This window comes from Athene noctua, chromosome 1 (assembly GCF_965140245.1).
Source record: "Athene noctua chromosome 1, bAthNoc1.hap1.1, whole genome shotgun sequence".
Classification (NCBI taxonomy): domain Eukaryota; kingdom Metazoa; phylum Chordata; class Aves; order Strigiformes; family Strigidae; genus Athene; species Athene noctua.
Window position 1 is genome coordinate 46,903,125 of NC_134037.1, and position 17,453 is coordinate 46,920,577.

Below are 17,453 nucleotides of genomic sequence, written 5' to 3' on the forward strand. Positions count from 1 at the left end.
TTAATATAACAGCATTCCTAAAGACCACAATTTCTTTTTCATATTTCAGTTGCTTATCTCTCCATCAAAAAATGCATCTTGAAGAGTCTTTGCAGTGAGTTGCATTTGCATATAATTTTATGAGGTTGTTACATTTAATAACAGGTTCTATCACAGTATTTACCTATGCTTCTAGGTAGCATTTTCATCTTATTCCACAGATCTATGTTAAAATATTGTGAGAAATACTTGCTTTTACGTTAGAATCAGGGTCTTTAGAACTATATTAACCAAGTGTACTGGATAACATATTTAGACAAGCTTATTCCACAAACAATCACCTTTTCATAAGACACACAGGGAAAGCATCAAAAGATTTGATCAGCCAGCTAGTAAAGAATTGTGGAACCCTGAATATCCAGTACTCAATCACCAGCTGTCACATGCTGTTTGTGCATAGATCAAATTTATGTTTCTCAACACATTTAGCTAAAAGTTGATACAGCAATTAGGCAATTATTATAGGACAGTCAGTATACATTTGATACTATGCAGTTATAATTTGGGAGCCTATTTATCTGACACAACACCTGACAATATTATTCCATTTAGTAACAACTAATAATCTAATAACCCAAGACAGAAAATTCAACCTTGCCTGAATGAGGGACAAATGTGGTAATGAGGAGGTAACTCTGCAGGGTACTCTATTCTGTCCTCCTAATAAAGGTCATAATCAATGACTTCTGAATTAATTCCTTAAAATTCTTGGAACCCAAAAAGCAGACAGAAAGGAGAACTGGAAAACTACAGACTAAGGCGAAGCCAATGAAACCTTCAATGTCTCATCAATCACATCCATATTTTCAGAAGCTGATCCTTCAGCAAAGAAATCAAGAGTATTCTCAGAACTACACAGAAAGGTCCCTCTGTTCGTGATCTGGGCAGGATCTTCCCTTTTGTTCCCAAAAGGTTTAAATTTACAGCAAGGGAGGCTGGGACCAGCTGATTCAGCCAAACACACAACTGTGGAAACAGATTAGATCAAAATATATCAAACTTCAGCACATACATCATGAGTGCTACTTCTATCACTGCAGAGACAAACCCCCTCCCTTCACAACTGCCTTGTCCCGCACACACATTACTGCGTACAAAATGACTTTGGGAATTCTCCTTATAGGTAATGCAAGGCCTGCAGCACACCAGACTAGAATTATCCTGTTGGAGAACCAAGTGAGACATGCCACACATACAAAAAGACACGAGAAGTCTGCATCACGCCTTTCTACATGCAGTCATAAAGATGATACAGAAATTAAGTTAACAAGCCAAACAGGTTAAGAACCCCTTCCTTAAAATAATAATAAAAAAGATTTGCCAAGTTATCACAAGTAAAGCCAAACCTCTTAATGCTGAACATACATACAAGAACCACCCCATGGAGAAACAAAAAGCAGACTATCAAGTCGATGAGAAAGCAGAGAGGAAGGAAACCACCACTTCCTTTAAGAAAACTACAAACAAGCTCTTGGCAAATCAAGAAGAGAAATCATGTGTGTGGTACTTACCACTTGACATTAAGATAACCCCCTCACATAGGTTATTCACTGGGATCAAGTAATCTGAATCAAAAGGGGAAGTTTTTACAGAATGGACTGACAGAATTAAGGTCAAACTTTTTAGAATGGCAGAGTAACGATTACAAATTTATCCCCTTCTCATTTTCACACCAACAGTTCAAACCTCCTTTGGTAAGATCCATCCTACTTAACAACAGCTATATCCTGCTTTTCACCAAAGATGTGTTTCTGAAGAGTGCAATGGTTAGTGATTCTGTGGGCAGCAAAGTAATTTTCCCCCATAAGAATTAACATTAACAGAAGGGGCACATGCAGGGACCTAAGAAATACATGCTGGTTTAATACAGACAGGTCACCCATATGACGTGACCATCACCCGAGAGATGCGATGCCTTTTAAACATCATCTACCTCCTAAAGGGAGCAACCTTGCTGCCTCTTTCAGGGCAGTTACATCTCTATCATTAGCATTGTCCTGCTCAGATTACTCAAAGTCAGAAAAAACAATCAAAGGTGAAGGATGAAAAACAGGGTAATAATGATGGCTAGCAAAGCAAAATATCAGGTGACTGGCAGCAGAGCTCAAGCAATAGACAGAAAAGCAACAGAGCAGAGCACTGCTGTAGCTGGGCATAGCCTCACCATCCAGAAAGAGCAAGCCTTCCTGAAGCCCACTCACCTCCCTCAGGGCAGGCACTCTCACACAACAGCTGGCAAGAAGAGTTTTTCCTGCGAAGCCCCACATCTCTCAACACAAACCCTTCAGACAGAAAAAGGCTGCTGTGCTCTATTGCTGAGCCTCTGGAGAGAGAGCCCCTCCTCAAAACGCCAGCCAAAGGAAACGTCCTGAACTGCTCTCTTTCATATGGTAGCTTCCCTTCTCTCTACTACAAACTGACATATACAACTTTTGCCAAAGTATTTCAGAAAATAAACCAAATTACATCTAATTTCAGGGAAAACTACTGAGACACTTAACTAAATGTTAATACTGCTTTACAACTTTCAGAAATACCTTAGTGAATAGCAGCTGCTATGTGTTCCTATGTCACATATTACTATATGTGACTAAGGTACCTTTGGAATGAAAATTGATTTCTACATGTAAAACTGGCTAAAAGGAGGTTCTAGTAAGACTCCTTGAAAAAATAAAAAAATACAACAATCCTCTCCCCAATCACACAGCTCAGCAACATAAAGTTTTCCTTCCAATTTTGGCTTCTAGTAGCAAAAATACCGCAGAAACATTGTTACTGGTGTTTTCCACCAACTATTTGAAAATATACAATTATAATTTATGAGAGTCTTTATCTTAGGCCAGTGAAGTTCTATTTCATAGGTACTGCACTGAAAAAAGTTTTACCATATTAGAACTACCTGTGGTAAAAAAAAAATCCAACTGACCAAACAAGGAAAACCTCAGATGAAAGCAGGCGATTTTATTTCAATCTGACAGCTACTATTGCTATAAATATTTTTAATTACAAACGCGTCATGCAAAAGGAAAAGGTAATCTTGTTAAGATTGTCACAAGTAATTAAAAATCTATATAAATTCAGAATACTTATTTTTCTTCCCTTTGGCATTATATAGCACAAGAAGAAAGCCAGAAATCAACTGTTTGGGTGTGGGGTTTTTTTTGGCATAGTCTGTGAAAGAACTATGTCAGAAATTACATGGCATCTGCTATTCTAATACAATCATTAAAAAACACATCAGATGTAAAGCCAGAATTCTGTAAACTTCTATTAAACCGTTCATTCTGAAAGGTACAACTGGGCAAATCAATATTGCCTATAAAAAGGTAAAAATCTACTTCATGAATTCCAAGGTATTGCACTTTGTTATCTAAAAAACGACCTACAATAATCCAAAAAAAAAAGCAATTATTCTCAAAGAATATAATACAATAATAATGCAGGAAAAAAAGGTATAGTAATGGTGAAATACCATTATTATCTAAATCTGCTCCAGCAAAGAAACTGTAAAATATGCTTCTGGTCGTCTTTTTTTTTTTTTTAATATCTCCTTCCCCAACAGTATTTTAAGGCATCAAGATAATTTCAGTTATGTACTTGTTGATACTATGATACTCTGAAACAACTATGTTAAGGATAAAAGGGAATTGGGGAGGTTTAGAGAGACGAGATGATACGTGTGCTTATAAACACAAGAATTATTGGTTTAACCAGTTAAAGGACACAAAATTAATTTTAGATACTTATACAGCGCTAGTTTTAGTTTTCAGGAAAAGTTTTCATACCTATTGGCTTCCCAGAAAGCATTTTCAGACTACTGCTAAGATTTTGAGTTTCAGGGAGAAATACTCATCTTCAGTATCTATCAGCACACGAACATTCAGGAACACACGAAATACGTAACATACTGTTTCTGGAAACTAAAATTGGATCTAGAGGTCTACAAAGCTGTTCAAGTAGTTCACCTTTTGGTTTCATTTATTTTCACTTCTCTGTATGTTAATTTTCAGTTAAATGAAGAGTTACAGAAAATGCCAAATTAGGACTAAATGGTGGCCAAACTTGTTTTATGCTTAAGTCCTTTGGTTTCGTGAGCTAAGTGATGCCATTTCATGAGGAAGCAAATAGAAGTCACCTCATCCTTCACAAGGTAGTTTTTGCGGCCTTTAGGAAGAACAAGATACCCATGTAATCCCAGAGATGACCACTAAAAGTCTCTGATCATTTAGTTCACAGAAATGCTTATACCTCTTAAAGCAGCTTTCTTTAGCAACGCTTTTCTCTTTTTTTCCCAGAGGAAAAAGGCTGAGCTTTGTAACTAACTGTACTTCCTGCAACTTAGAAAAACATGTCATCAAGGTACATTATTTTAAGTCCTTATACACACTCCTATGTAGATTACCCTATACAGTACCATACATACCAGCAAATCTCAAAGTCTTCTGTATAACTATCTTCATACCACAGCTACAAAATGAGAAAGTCGTTATTATGCAAATTTTACTGATGGGAAAAGTGTGTCATACTGAAACAGTGCACCTCACATTGGCCACTGTCCTGGTCACAGATCAGGGAAACAAAGCTCATGAGTTAAGTCCTCAATTAGTTTCATCAGCACCAAGTCACAGAATCACAGAAGACCTGAGTGCTAGAAGGAACTTCTAGAGATTGTTTTGCCCAGCCCACCTGGCTCCAGCTCAGCTGGCCTCTCCAACCAGACTGAAAAAAGCTGTCAACAGATGTAGAAGCCAGTCCCCTTCACACTTTCTCAACTGACATTTGCTGACAGGGATAGCACCCTCACTCTGCCCTTTATTACCACAAGTGTATTTAAGTGATGTCTTCTGGATAAATAAACAAAGACAATTTTCAATAGATTCAAAACAAATAGGGCAGCAAAAATTATTTACTCTACAATATAAACTGGCATTAGAAGAGAAAGTTTCTTCCCCCTTGAGCATCCATGACCTACCACCTTGGAAGATATAACACTGACAGAAACATGATGAAAAGGGTGAGAAGTGGAATATATTTGTTAAACATCAGCTTCCCCCACCTTCCCTCCCCACCACACCCTCACCATGTACTTGGATTATTGGACCATTTTTGAGATGAAGAACAGGACAGTGCTAAAGCTTTTGCCTCCAAAACTTTTAAGACACATGTTTAAAAACAGATGCACTAAGAACAGTGTAAGAGCATCAGGTAAGAGAAGAACTAGAGTACATGGAAACGAAGGTGGAATGAACCTTAGTACTGAGTGCAGATGTAGCCTTTCAAAAGTCAGAACACCTGCCTCCTTACAAGCAAGCACAATGTAATTTGCAAGCTGGGATTCAGGATGTACACGGGCACCTTTTTGTTCTCTACAACTACTTGGCAGTGCCAGGGACACAGCAGGGACTGGGACACAGCAACACAGCAATTACTGAATTAATTCAATGAAAGTAATAGTCTCTGTAGCTAATTCAATTACTGTACTTTGGGTTTGCTTCATTTGGTCAAATTATGCCCTCCCTTATGTCTGTAAATCTGTTTTACACCTTCATTCTTCCCCCCCACTCTTCACATTACAGGCTCAAATGACCACATTCAGCCCTATGAGCCTGACACAGGATCAGAAGGCACCATCAAGGCCCTGTTATTGCGTGATTATTTGTCTCCAGCTCAACCTCCTTCCAAGAATCCATTTTCTAGCTAGAGGATTTCACTTTTTTTCCACTATTTGCTCACAACTCTTAATCCTAAAGATTTGTACCCAAGCCAATGAAATTTCGTCCAAGCTGAAAAACCTCAGACAATAGCTCTCAGAAGTATAACATGACCCATAACAACTTATTTCTAAAAGCTCTGTAGAACAATTTTACAGCAACATTAACTATTTCATTGCTCATGGCATAAGAAAATATGTTACATTTACTGCTAAGATTCTTCTGCCTCTAAAATTGCTAGTGTCCTCTCTTACAGCTGCCCAAGTTCTGAATTTGCTCTTGGTCAAACGTATCAGTGAGAAAATACAGAAATACAAGACTTGCTTTAAAATGTGTGCAAAAAGAAAGTCCTTTGTCCATTGTAATTTCATTTAAATTTAGTTCATTTTGTATTTCAGTTATAACTAAAAAACTTCTTCACACATTACAAAGAATCCAAATATCATGCAACATGAAATATATAATCTTACATTAAAATTTACACCCAGCAATAAAGAGACTGTCAAGTTCTCCTACTGTAATTGTGGCTTTGGTTTCTTTAAAATACCATTTTGGTAGCATTATTTATATGGATTGAATATTTAATGATATGCACTAAATCAAGATAATATTCATCCTGAAACCATAAAGATGTGCATTGCCAATTACTGTATACAATAATACCTCTATTGTTCATTGCATTCTTCAAATGTATCAATGCCAACAAGTACTTAAATTATGCTGTGAACACACTCTCAGTGAATAAATATTAAGGAGTCATGTATCAGTAAACACCAAAACCACCAGCACAAGAATCCCACAAGTACAATAGTGGTCTTGAGCAAACAGAAGTTACAAGTGCAAAATGCTGAGGTTAGTTTCTCAACACAAGTTACAAATTATTTCAAGCACATACATAATCAAACAACCTTTAATAATGAAACCTTTAATAGTGAACTTAAAGCACTGGAAAAGAGAGCTGCATCTGGTGGGGAGGAGTACCATGATGCAGGACAATTTTTTTTTTTTTTTTTTTCCTTGTTTGGCCTGAAACAAGTTACTGAAAGCCACTGGACTTTCCCTCTTGTAACAGAGAGGTTGGAATAATTGAAGGATGTTGGAAGCTACAATTCAGAGTTTTGAAACTAATTTTGTATACAGAAACTTGAGCTCAATAAAGTCAAGGAAATAACATTATATATGCTCTTAAGAATCAGCAGCGTTAGGACCAAAGACCATAAACTCCTCCAGATAGTACAGCTATCTTCCAAAACAGCAATGCAGTGCAGTAAGTAGCAGAATATCAGAACTGCCCATTTCACTAAAAACATACACTTAAAAATTGGGAGTTTTAATTACAGACACAATAGGAATATTTTAAAATACAAAACCTATCCAAAGAAAACAACTAAAATAACAAGAGACTGTCATAGCAATTGCTCAGATGATTACATAATACGTTGTCAATTTTATTGTTTGTTTTCTGCAAAATCTGTTTCCCTGTACCTAACACAAAAATCATTAAAAGTAGTCAATTTTCTGCAGAGCATTTTCTCAGAATTCATCCATTACTGTCACAGTAATCACATAAACAGAAAAAGTACAACAGATACTTTAAATTTAAATGTTAAAAACAACTTTTCTCTTTTTTTAGCATTAAAAACCAAAACAAACCAAAAAGGTATGAGAACTGCAAGACACAGTCTGAGTAAGGAAATACTACACCTGGACAGGTACATGGGAGTTTAATATAATCAAAATACCATTTCTTTTATTAAAATGTTAATATTGTACTTTTTATAAAGCATCATGCAAAACCAGAAACAGCTTTATCACATACTCATGAAAAGGATGGAGAATATTCATCCCATATTCTATTATTTAATCACACCCCCAAATTCACAACCAAAAGAACAAGTTGTGCTATTTACCCAGATGTGCTCTAACACAATACGTCAATTTCTGTTGAAAATGCAAACTGCAGAGTAGGAAAATGATCCCTTTTTCACCAGTATCACAAATAATATACAGAGAGGAACCCTCCTTTAAAAGACAATTAGAGCATTAAGTCCTATTTTGCTTTTCTTGTTCTCTTTAGTGTTGCCCCTTTAAAAAAAATCATCACTTGAACTATTCAACTTAAGTGTTTACCTTGATCAGCTGTAACAATGAATTAATCAGACTGTTTACAAACATAAAAGACAGCCTCCCTCCTCATCTGACCTAATTTTACTATGCTTCAATTCCAGTGACTACCTCGAATTGTGCTGTAAGATACATACAAAGACAATTATGATACCCCATTGAGGAACTCATTTTGATGAGCTTTTACCTACTTGTTCTCTGCATATTCATTCCCTCTTCACATTTTGGCAATTACATCAAAATCTCCACTGTAATATTTTACATCAAGGTGGTTAACAACGGATGAACAGGGATGCCATCCTTCCAACACAAGAAATGACAACACACTGATAATTACGACAGGACCTGTACTTTTGTCATTCTAGAATAGGATGTGAGAAGAAAATTTAGATCAAAGGACTCGATGCTTTATTTTGTTTGTTCTCTGGGCTTTAAGAAAAAAGCAAACCAGTGATTTATTTAGGAAAATGGTGGACTAAATGGAATGAACAGATTTTTCTTTTTTTTTCTTTTTATTTTGAGACAGAACTTTTACAGAGGACCATAACACACATACCAGTTCTATTCTTCTCACCTTCTTTCTTATTTTCTCTTAATAGTCAGACACTTGTTATCAGTTAGCAGTTTTCCTTAGTGGATTCACAGCCTCAGACTCTCTTCTCCAAGCAGGTCCAGTTATCAACAATACAACACCAAACTCTTGATAAACATTAGCATTGTTCCATTGTTTGCTCCTCAGAAGCTCCAACAATGAAGACACAGTAGTAGCAGAAATTTCATAAGGATCAAGAACACTATTACAGTTCTTTGACAAGTTTTATAGAAGTCTAAATCACTTCAGAGCATGCTTGATCAGTCTGTCTTTTTTGCCTGTCTTTTTTGCATCTAGACACCAGTTACCACCTAGCATCTCCATACCAGCTGAGGAGTGCAGAAGGAATGGCAGCCTATTTTGTGTAGAAAACCAAAGATTTGCATTAAGAGAAGCTAATGTTGAGAAAGGTAATGTTATTTCTACAAATCTGCGACTTTTGTAATTAATAATCTAATTCAAATACTGTGCTACATGTTCACTCTTCCCCTTTTACTTTTCCAGCCATGACGCACAACATATATTAAGTGACTTCACATTAACAAGTAACACAAAGGCATCGCCTCCATTCTAACTATTTAAATTTCTAGAAATTTCTCTTCCATGGTTTGTTAGAAACAGTGCTTTTTCTTTATACTTACATATAAAGTGGAAGCACAATCTTAAGTAAGCTTGATTATGAATGAATGTTCTTGTCAGCTACAAGCAGATGCATGTCCATACACATGAAAGGCACAAATGAATCTTCCCAATTTAAGGGCTTCAAAGTCAGAAAATCTTTACCCCTTACATTCAATCTAATTTCAAGCTCTGTTCAGCAAAGTGATAGCTGAGAAATGACGGTTACCAATAATTTTCAGAGTATACCTCAGCTGCTACACTATTACAAGCATGAAGTCTCAAACTTTGGAAGTTACCTGAGTAATGTAGCTAGTGAGAAAGAATGAAATTGCTTCTGATTCAAACTGCTGAATTTACTAGGATACAATATTTGTAAAACGTAGTAAGCTACAACAGTCGTCTTAACTGTAGCGTGTAAAACCATTCCATTTAAAATTTTAAATATGTTGCAGCAAACAATAACAACCCTGATTTGGGAAGCTGAGTAATTGTATAAAGAAGTAATTTTTACATTGTAAATGAAAATTATTTTCAAAAATTTGCGTTCCACATCTCAAATACTGCTAACATACAAAGACAGTAGGAATCTAGTAATTAGTAAGTCATTCAAAAGGAGAGAATGCTGAGAATTACAGTAAGTTACTAAACATGGTAATTTCCAAATCATATTGATAAATACAGTCTGTCTGGAGTACACTTCAAAACAAGAGAAAAGCTTTCACAATTGTGATTTCACTACATTGCCTAAAACAGCTGGCGATAAGTCACCAATCTTCCATGCAAGTTAAAACATGAAGGCCTTTTATTTATTTTTGTTAAATCTAGAAGCTATTTTGAAATTAATTTAAACAAAATCTACGGTTTCTGAAAATACCTTTGAATTTCTTGAATTCACCTTTGAATTTACATGCAAAATTCTAATTCATTTCATTAATGCAGCAAAAATCCAGTTACCAGGACTGAAAGTATTTATTGTAAAGATTAAAAACACTTGTTCCTACCTCCACTTTCGTTCGGTAGAGAATAAGACGCTTCAGGCTGCCCACTTTGGCTATGTGGTTGAAAGCCTGAGGTGGTATTTTATCACATGATGAGAGATTTAACTCCTGAAGATGTGGACACATTTCAGTAATGACCTCCAAGCATGTTTCATTGAGGAAATGGCCACAAGACAACTCAAGACGTACTAGTTCAGAGCCACAAACTTTCAAGAACCTGTAAAAAACCCACATTTTAAGTGAAAAATAAACATACTTTCAGGTGAAAGTCTGAATACTGTCAAAACATTAAGCATGTAAACCAGAAAACAGTTTCTTCCAACAACGAGAAGGCCACAGACAGCTCCTATATCACCTCAGTTAACTAACAGAAAACATGGTTAGGTTAAAGAAAATTAATTATAAGCACTCTGAAGAAGTTACTCCTGGATCAAATCTCTACCAATCCAGAAGAGACCAAACCAATTAGGTGTTATGTTAGAAAGCAATATTACAAAACCAAAGGTAACCAGAGAATCAAGACTGTTTCATCAATGTTAACTTGATACTGTACATAACCTAGATATTATACAATGCTTTGTACAAAGGAATATTTGACTACATTTAAAGAAGGCTATATAATGCTGTACATGGCATAAGAAATCTAATATCACTAAAGGAGTTTTAAAAAACATCTTTACCTTGAAAATAACTTGCAAAAGAATCACTGGGGGTGAGAACAGTAGAGAGAGTTTTTTATTAAATTAACATTAACCTTGAAAACTCTGTTTCAGTTTAGAAAGTTGGAACATGCATCATTCTTGCTGTTTACTCTGAGACAGTGGAGCAGAGTACAACACAGATAATGCTTGAAATGCTTTTAAACAATCCTCAAAGCCAATTTTGACAATGGTCTGCAAGTTTCCACCAATAATTTAATATTTCTCTATCTTAGAAAAATCTGCAAGTGTAAAAATGAGGTTAAACACATACTTTTAAATGGATGAAATATTCAGGAGAAGTATTTTAAGACTTCTAAGAAAAACATCTCATCCCTTTCATTAACAAACAAGTCAAAATCAACACTTCATAGCTGTTCTAGAACACAGATTCCTAAGGACTATTTCACATTACTTTGATTTGAATTATAAAAATTTAATACATTAGAAGACAAAATATCCAAATTTAGAAACTTTGATGGTCTCTGCATGAATTATACCTTCTATCAGAGATACTGTATCAGAAAGTCAACCTCTAATATAGCTAATCCAAGCTTTAATTAAAAACACATAAGCTTACGTCCAATTTTATTGCAATGATAACCTTCAAACTGTAAATCAATCTCTAGGCTTGTAAAGTTTGATATTTAACAGGGAAAAAAACCCCAACGTTTGCCATGATTGTTGTACTTTAATAGTTTTTCCAGTAAAAAAACTAAGTTCCTAACCTATGGGCTGCAATGAGTTCCCCTTGTTACTTCCTAGAAAAATGAAATTGTGAGAGAGCATGAATTAGTTTCTCATAATAAATATTGTGATATGCTTTATTGCTAGTTCTATCCTACAAAAACCTTCATGTAGACAAAGCAGCTTTAGGTTCTGACACTTTCACTGCAAAGTTAGTATTATTTCTTGGGTTTAACTGATACAATAGAAATGCCAGAGACACATGAGGCTTCTGCTTGCACAAAAACTCCTACTGCTACAACTAAACATGTATTAGCCTTCCCAAGACTTTGCTCCTGCTGAAATTTAGGATGAAATGGCTTCTGGTCTTAAAAGCAGACACATTCAGGGATGCATTCCTCAGACACTAGCAGTAGCACAGGACCTGAGTCTGTCTTTCAAGATCCAAGCTTTCAAACCTTCTCCTTTCCTTATTTTTTCATTACTCACTCAAGTCATACTTGTCATTCATCATCACCTTTCTGTATTCCTTTCATCTTGCATATTGTGTGGCCTTAGTTTGATTATGCGGATCCTATGCAATATGGAGCAGAAAGGAGATTCCAGGGTGGCATCTCCATCCCTGAAGGTTTCCAAGAGTCACCCAAAACCTTGACTGACCTGATCTAGCGTTGGGGACACTGGCACTTCAAGTGGGAGCTTGGAGTAGACCACCTTCAGAGGTCCCTAACATCCAACATTTCTACAAGCCTATGCAAACAGAAACAAAGAGAGGGTCTGAGACACGAACGGGGAGACATAAGCCCCAGAGCTACAGGGGTTCTGCCAAGTATGGCCTTCAAATCTACTCTTCCATTCTTTTTGTCTAATGGCAGTCTCTCTTTAGAATCTATTTTAGCCTGTAAAATCAGAGTTTAATCAAACACCAAGCACTTCTTTGCTGTTTTCATACTGGATACAGAGAATTCACCTAGACTGGTAAGCCTTCTTATGGGAGTGTCAGAGCTAAAGTAACATGACCATTTGCAATAATTAACATCAGGTATTATAACATTAAATTACTCTTGTAGACTAGCAATAGAGTTCAACACTGCCACGGAGAAACACAGGAAGGAAGTCCCCTGGAAATCAGAGTAGATACATATGGATTCATTGCTGATTACCAATTAGCCAATTCCTCTATTTAATGAGTGCTTTAACAATACATTCACACAGCTTCTTTCAACAACAAATTATAACATTTGTTTGAATGGTGATATTTTCCATAAAATGTTGTCAATCGCCACTTATTACACTTCCAGCTTTTAATTTGCTAACGGATAAATATTTTATGAATTACTCCATTACAATAATGGATGTTAGGTTAACTGCCATATAATTTAACAGGGCCTGGCTATTACAAATGTTGGTACAGATCAACACTTTTCTCATTCTAGGACTATTAAAAGTTAACATTACCAGGTCAGGGAAACACTCGGTTAACCCCCCAGACCTGGAGAACTCCAGGCTTACCAGCTCGAGGAGCTGTTACCCTCATAACATTTTATTTAAATTCATTACACTTGAAACACACAAGCAGAGTAAGCACAGCAACGAGAACTGCACTTAATGGCTTTGCTGCCTTTTTGGAAAAAGCTTGTTTAGGAGACATTAAACAGAAACGTAAGGGAAATGAGGGACATGCAGCAGAGTACAAGAACGAGCTGACAGGCCTGAAGCAATGCACAGAAAGTGGAGTGATTTGAAGAAGTCACCAAACAGCACAGGGCAGAGAACATTAGGCAGAACTGCAGAGTTCTCTGAACGACCAAGTCACCCCAATCTTTGTTTGCACTTAGGCTGCTCAGGACAGAGGTTTTTGCTAACGTCTTTTTACATGGATCTCCAAAGCCACGTGGCGAGGTAGAACATGGGTTCTCATGGTTTCAGAACAAATGTGGCATGGCCTTCACAGTTTTGAAACTTAACAGACACTGGATGCCTGGCTATGACTTAGCTCATTTGAAAACAAGTAAACCCAAAAAAAGCACCTTTTACCCAAATCAACATTTCTTCACATACCTCTCCTTTAATCAGTGAGGACTGACTAGTTCCTGTTTTTAGTCTCTCCTCCTTTCTGCACAGTCATCGATCCCTTTAGTTTTGCTTTTACTATCAGTATTTTCTACGCACAATTTCTGAAGTGATTTCCCTTCATCCCTTCATGTTTGTTATGAAATATGACTAAAGCTAGAATAATGTGAACATGTACATTTATTTTGCTAGACAACGGATTGGGCCTTTCTTTCTATATTTCTCCTCATTCTAGACTACAGCATTTCAGGTATTTTGGTGGTTGTTTTTTGGGGTTTTGTTTTGGGGTTTTTTTGGGTAGGATTTATTTTTTTGGTTGGTTTGGGTTTGGTTTGGGGGGCAGGGGGCGTAGTGGTTTTTTTAATGAAAAAAGCAACCTCATTTTCCACCACTTTCTGCCTGCTCTCAAGAACTGCTACTCATTTCACCCCACTTAAGTTTCAGGGAAGTAAGTTGGTTCTAGTGAAATCCTTCTGAAACACCAAATATTTTTATTAGCAGTTAGGACACTATTTGCTCATGCTGATGTTAAATCCATCATGATCATGAGGTCACTTAGAACAACTTCCAATCTTGTAACTCATGTCTGTGTTGTAAGAATATCCCATGAGCCAAAGATAATCCAAAAGTAAAATATCAAGGTACAAGAAACAGCAATCTTCATACCAGAACTGGCTGCATAAAATCTCCCAAACAAAATTCTCAAAATACCTTTAGATACACGCTTACGCAGGTACTGAACACATCACATCTGCTCCAGTGGTTTCTAATGGAACTGCAATGGATCCAAAGCCTACACTTCACTCTTAGCATAATGATCCTCACTTACTCAATATCCCATGGTTGAAAGCTACTGAAAACTCTACAACAAACGAGGATCACAGTCCAGTTCTCTCTCATCTACTCATCCTTCCTAAACAAATAGCTACTTACCTTTAGTACAATTATCCCAACAGGTTTTAATCATGCTGATTTTACCAAAAAGATTTTCAATGAAAATCAGTTACTCATTTTGTAGTCATTGACATATGACTATCACTGAATCTGGTGTCCAAGAGTGGGGAGTGGGGAAGCAACTTCCATTTATGAACAACATAGGGCTGGTTAGATTTTTTTTCTTTAGCACTTTCTCTTGTAGTATTACCTTATGCTAGCATCGAAATCCATTACTTGACAGAAATAACACTGCCTCATTTGCCTAGCTTTCCTTGGTAGATCTTCCTAGAACCAGTATTTCAAACTACTCAGGTGTCCTGCTTTCCACAGCCTGCCACCAGACAAGAATAATGTAAAAACCATTTGAATTTCATTCTTCCTCATCTCACTTCTAAGATCTTGAGGTCTTCTCTTTCTTACTGTCATTCTATTTATATGACCACTCACACAAACTCAGCAAAGGACTTCATCATCTCAATCTGCTTTGCAGTTACAGTCTTGTATTTAATCCAGTGGTTTGAGGAATTACATTTTAATGTAATTCTTAAGGTGATGTTCAGTTATTTTTATATTCATGGTGATGCTTTTCCTTTAAGGACTGCTGTGTTACACGACAGCAGCAGCATCTAGTAGAGATAACTGTAATAAAAGTGTTAAGATTGGTATGACTGGAGAACAAATGGGTACACACAGGTCTAGAAGCACAAGAAAGAACAAATGGCAATGCAAGGGCTGGTAGAGCAGGGTGTATTGGTATAAGTCAGATTAGCAGGTCACCGAGATCCTTGAACATATGTATGTGCAGTTTCTCACGACACGCGGATTAGGAGATGAAGAACAGGTGTCACAGGATGGTGAGACCACACACTAGACAAATCACTTTGGACACACGTCTCAGTTGTCTTGGTGTATCCAAGTATGCATGCCTGAGAGACTGAGCAAAATCATTTTTCTTTTAAAATTAAATCATCTCCCTTCCTCTACACTGTTCTAATAGTTACAATGTTAATTTCTATTCTAGCATGTATTATGCCTTTTTGCATCAGCAAACCTTAAAACACCACATGTAAGTAGGGAGAAAATTAAATACCTGATCTTGGGCTTTTCTCAACATAGATTAACTATTTCAATAAAAACATGCACAACAAATTTCATTACTTAATCTCAGTTACAGTAACCCTAGGTTTTCCTAAAAAAACCTGTAGAAAATGAAGTGAGAGACATGATTTTTAAATTGAAAATCCCCATAAAGTCACAGATTGCTCCTATTTTCTGTGACTATTTGATGTGTGTTTCAGTAATTTCTCTGACCTTCCTGCTAGTTTGGTTTGTAGCAAAGTGTCACCAAGTTAGATGTTGTCAAAATACACCTCTTAACAGCAAGTAAAGCCCTCAAACATTAACAAAATTGTTTAAAGAAATATTCCTGGATGTGCTTGACATGCAAACACTGCACCACTAACCTGAAAATAAAACACTTAATTAATTTTCAACATATAAAATGTTAGAAATAAAAATTCCTAATAACTCAGATATTTCGAGCAGAAGAGTTTAACCAAGCTAGTGACGTTATCCGTGATACAAAGAAATCTGCATGCAGAACTCTGTTTTTAAACTGTCATTGTCCTTGAGCTGTTTAAACTTCAGAGCATTTATTCAGCATCTCAATATTTCATATACCTTCAGCCAACTTGCCTCACTGTTCCTATATAGGTCTTAACCCTCCCACACTGATATTCCCCGGCACAAAAAAATCCACCGTACCTCTAATGTCAAGAGAAATGCAGCACTGCTTATATAATGCTTGCTGTGAAATCTTTGTTTATTCCCTGCCACTTTGCATTCCAGACACTTGAGACTGCACAGATACTCATTTCATTTGTCTTTCACTTTTCCGTATACTTCTAGTTCAATCTAAACGATAAAGTTTAGTTAATTTATATTATATGCTGAAATGAAAAATTTATGATAGTCATTTTTAGCCCTAAGGAGTAGATGCTATCAATAAGTTAAAATACCTTCAGCTTTGCCTCGGGATGTTCATATGCCTGAAGCATTTTATCTTCTCATGATAATACAGTATTTGCTTCAGCCACATTTCTTAAAATTACTCTTTTTTAAAATTTCCTACTTTAATACATTTTTACAAGAAAATATTTTTTCAATTATTTCTTGCAATCATGTCTATATGAACCTTTTAAAGCAATACACAAATTTACACAAGTCACTTCTTTTAAGACTGTCGTAGAAACTACAGATAAAACCATTTTTGAAAGATTTTTTCAAAAAAAGTATTCAAGCATGAGTAGCATTTAAACATGCCCTGACTTGCAAAAATCATAATCTAAACTGCATAGTTGTAAGAATTAAACTACCAGCTTTGAATTCAACAGTGCCAACTATAACACCAAATGCTGAGAAAAGTGCAAAAATAAACAAAATAAAAACCAGGCCCTGTAAAAGTGAAATTCTGTTATCTATGAGGATAAGGTATTTTGGTTTTAGCCTTTTGCCGTTTCTATACTGCAATTTGTAGTGTTTGTGAAGTTATTTACAAATTTCATTTAGCTAATAATGTTTTTTCTCCTTGAATTGACAAATATAGATTGACCTTTTAAAAGCAACATAAGAGTCCTTCAAATTGTTATAAATTATAGGCAGAATTCTCTACACCTACAAGCAGTTGGCTTGACAGCCACTCCTGGTCTCTTATGCAGCAACTTTCACAAAATTTATAAATCTAAAGTATTGGAACAAGCAGTTGACGGTCACTTGAACTCAACCTCAAGTTACAAGAAGACTTTCTCACCAATTAAATCCAAAATAAAACATGTACAGCTTGGTGCTCTACAGGCACACCTCATTGCCTTATTTTAAGATTTCCTTATTTTAAGATTTCCTTTGCAGAAAGAAATAGAGAATACCAAGACCATAGAGGGACCCAGTGAGAGCAGGATAAACAGAAATCAACTAA

General features: G+C 36.1%; 1 protein-coding gene across 1 annotated transcript in view; it reads right to left on the reverse strand.

Annotated features, from left to right (window-relative positions):
- Positions 1-17,453, reverse strand: part of FBXL4 (F-box and leucine rich repeat protein 4) — a 62,119-nt gene that overhangs the window by 17,265 nt on the left and 27,401 nt on the right. Inside the window, exon 6 of the mRNA XM_074896079.1 lies at positions 10,089-10,302. Coding sequence (XP_074752180.1) covers positions 10,089-10,302 — 214 coding nt within the window. The remainder of the gene's footprint in view (positions 1-10,088; positions 10,303-17,453) is intronic.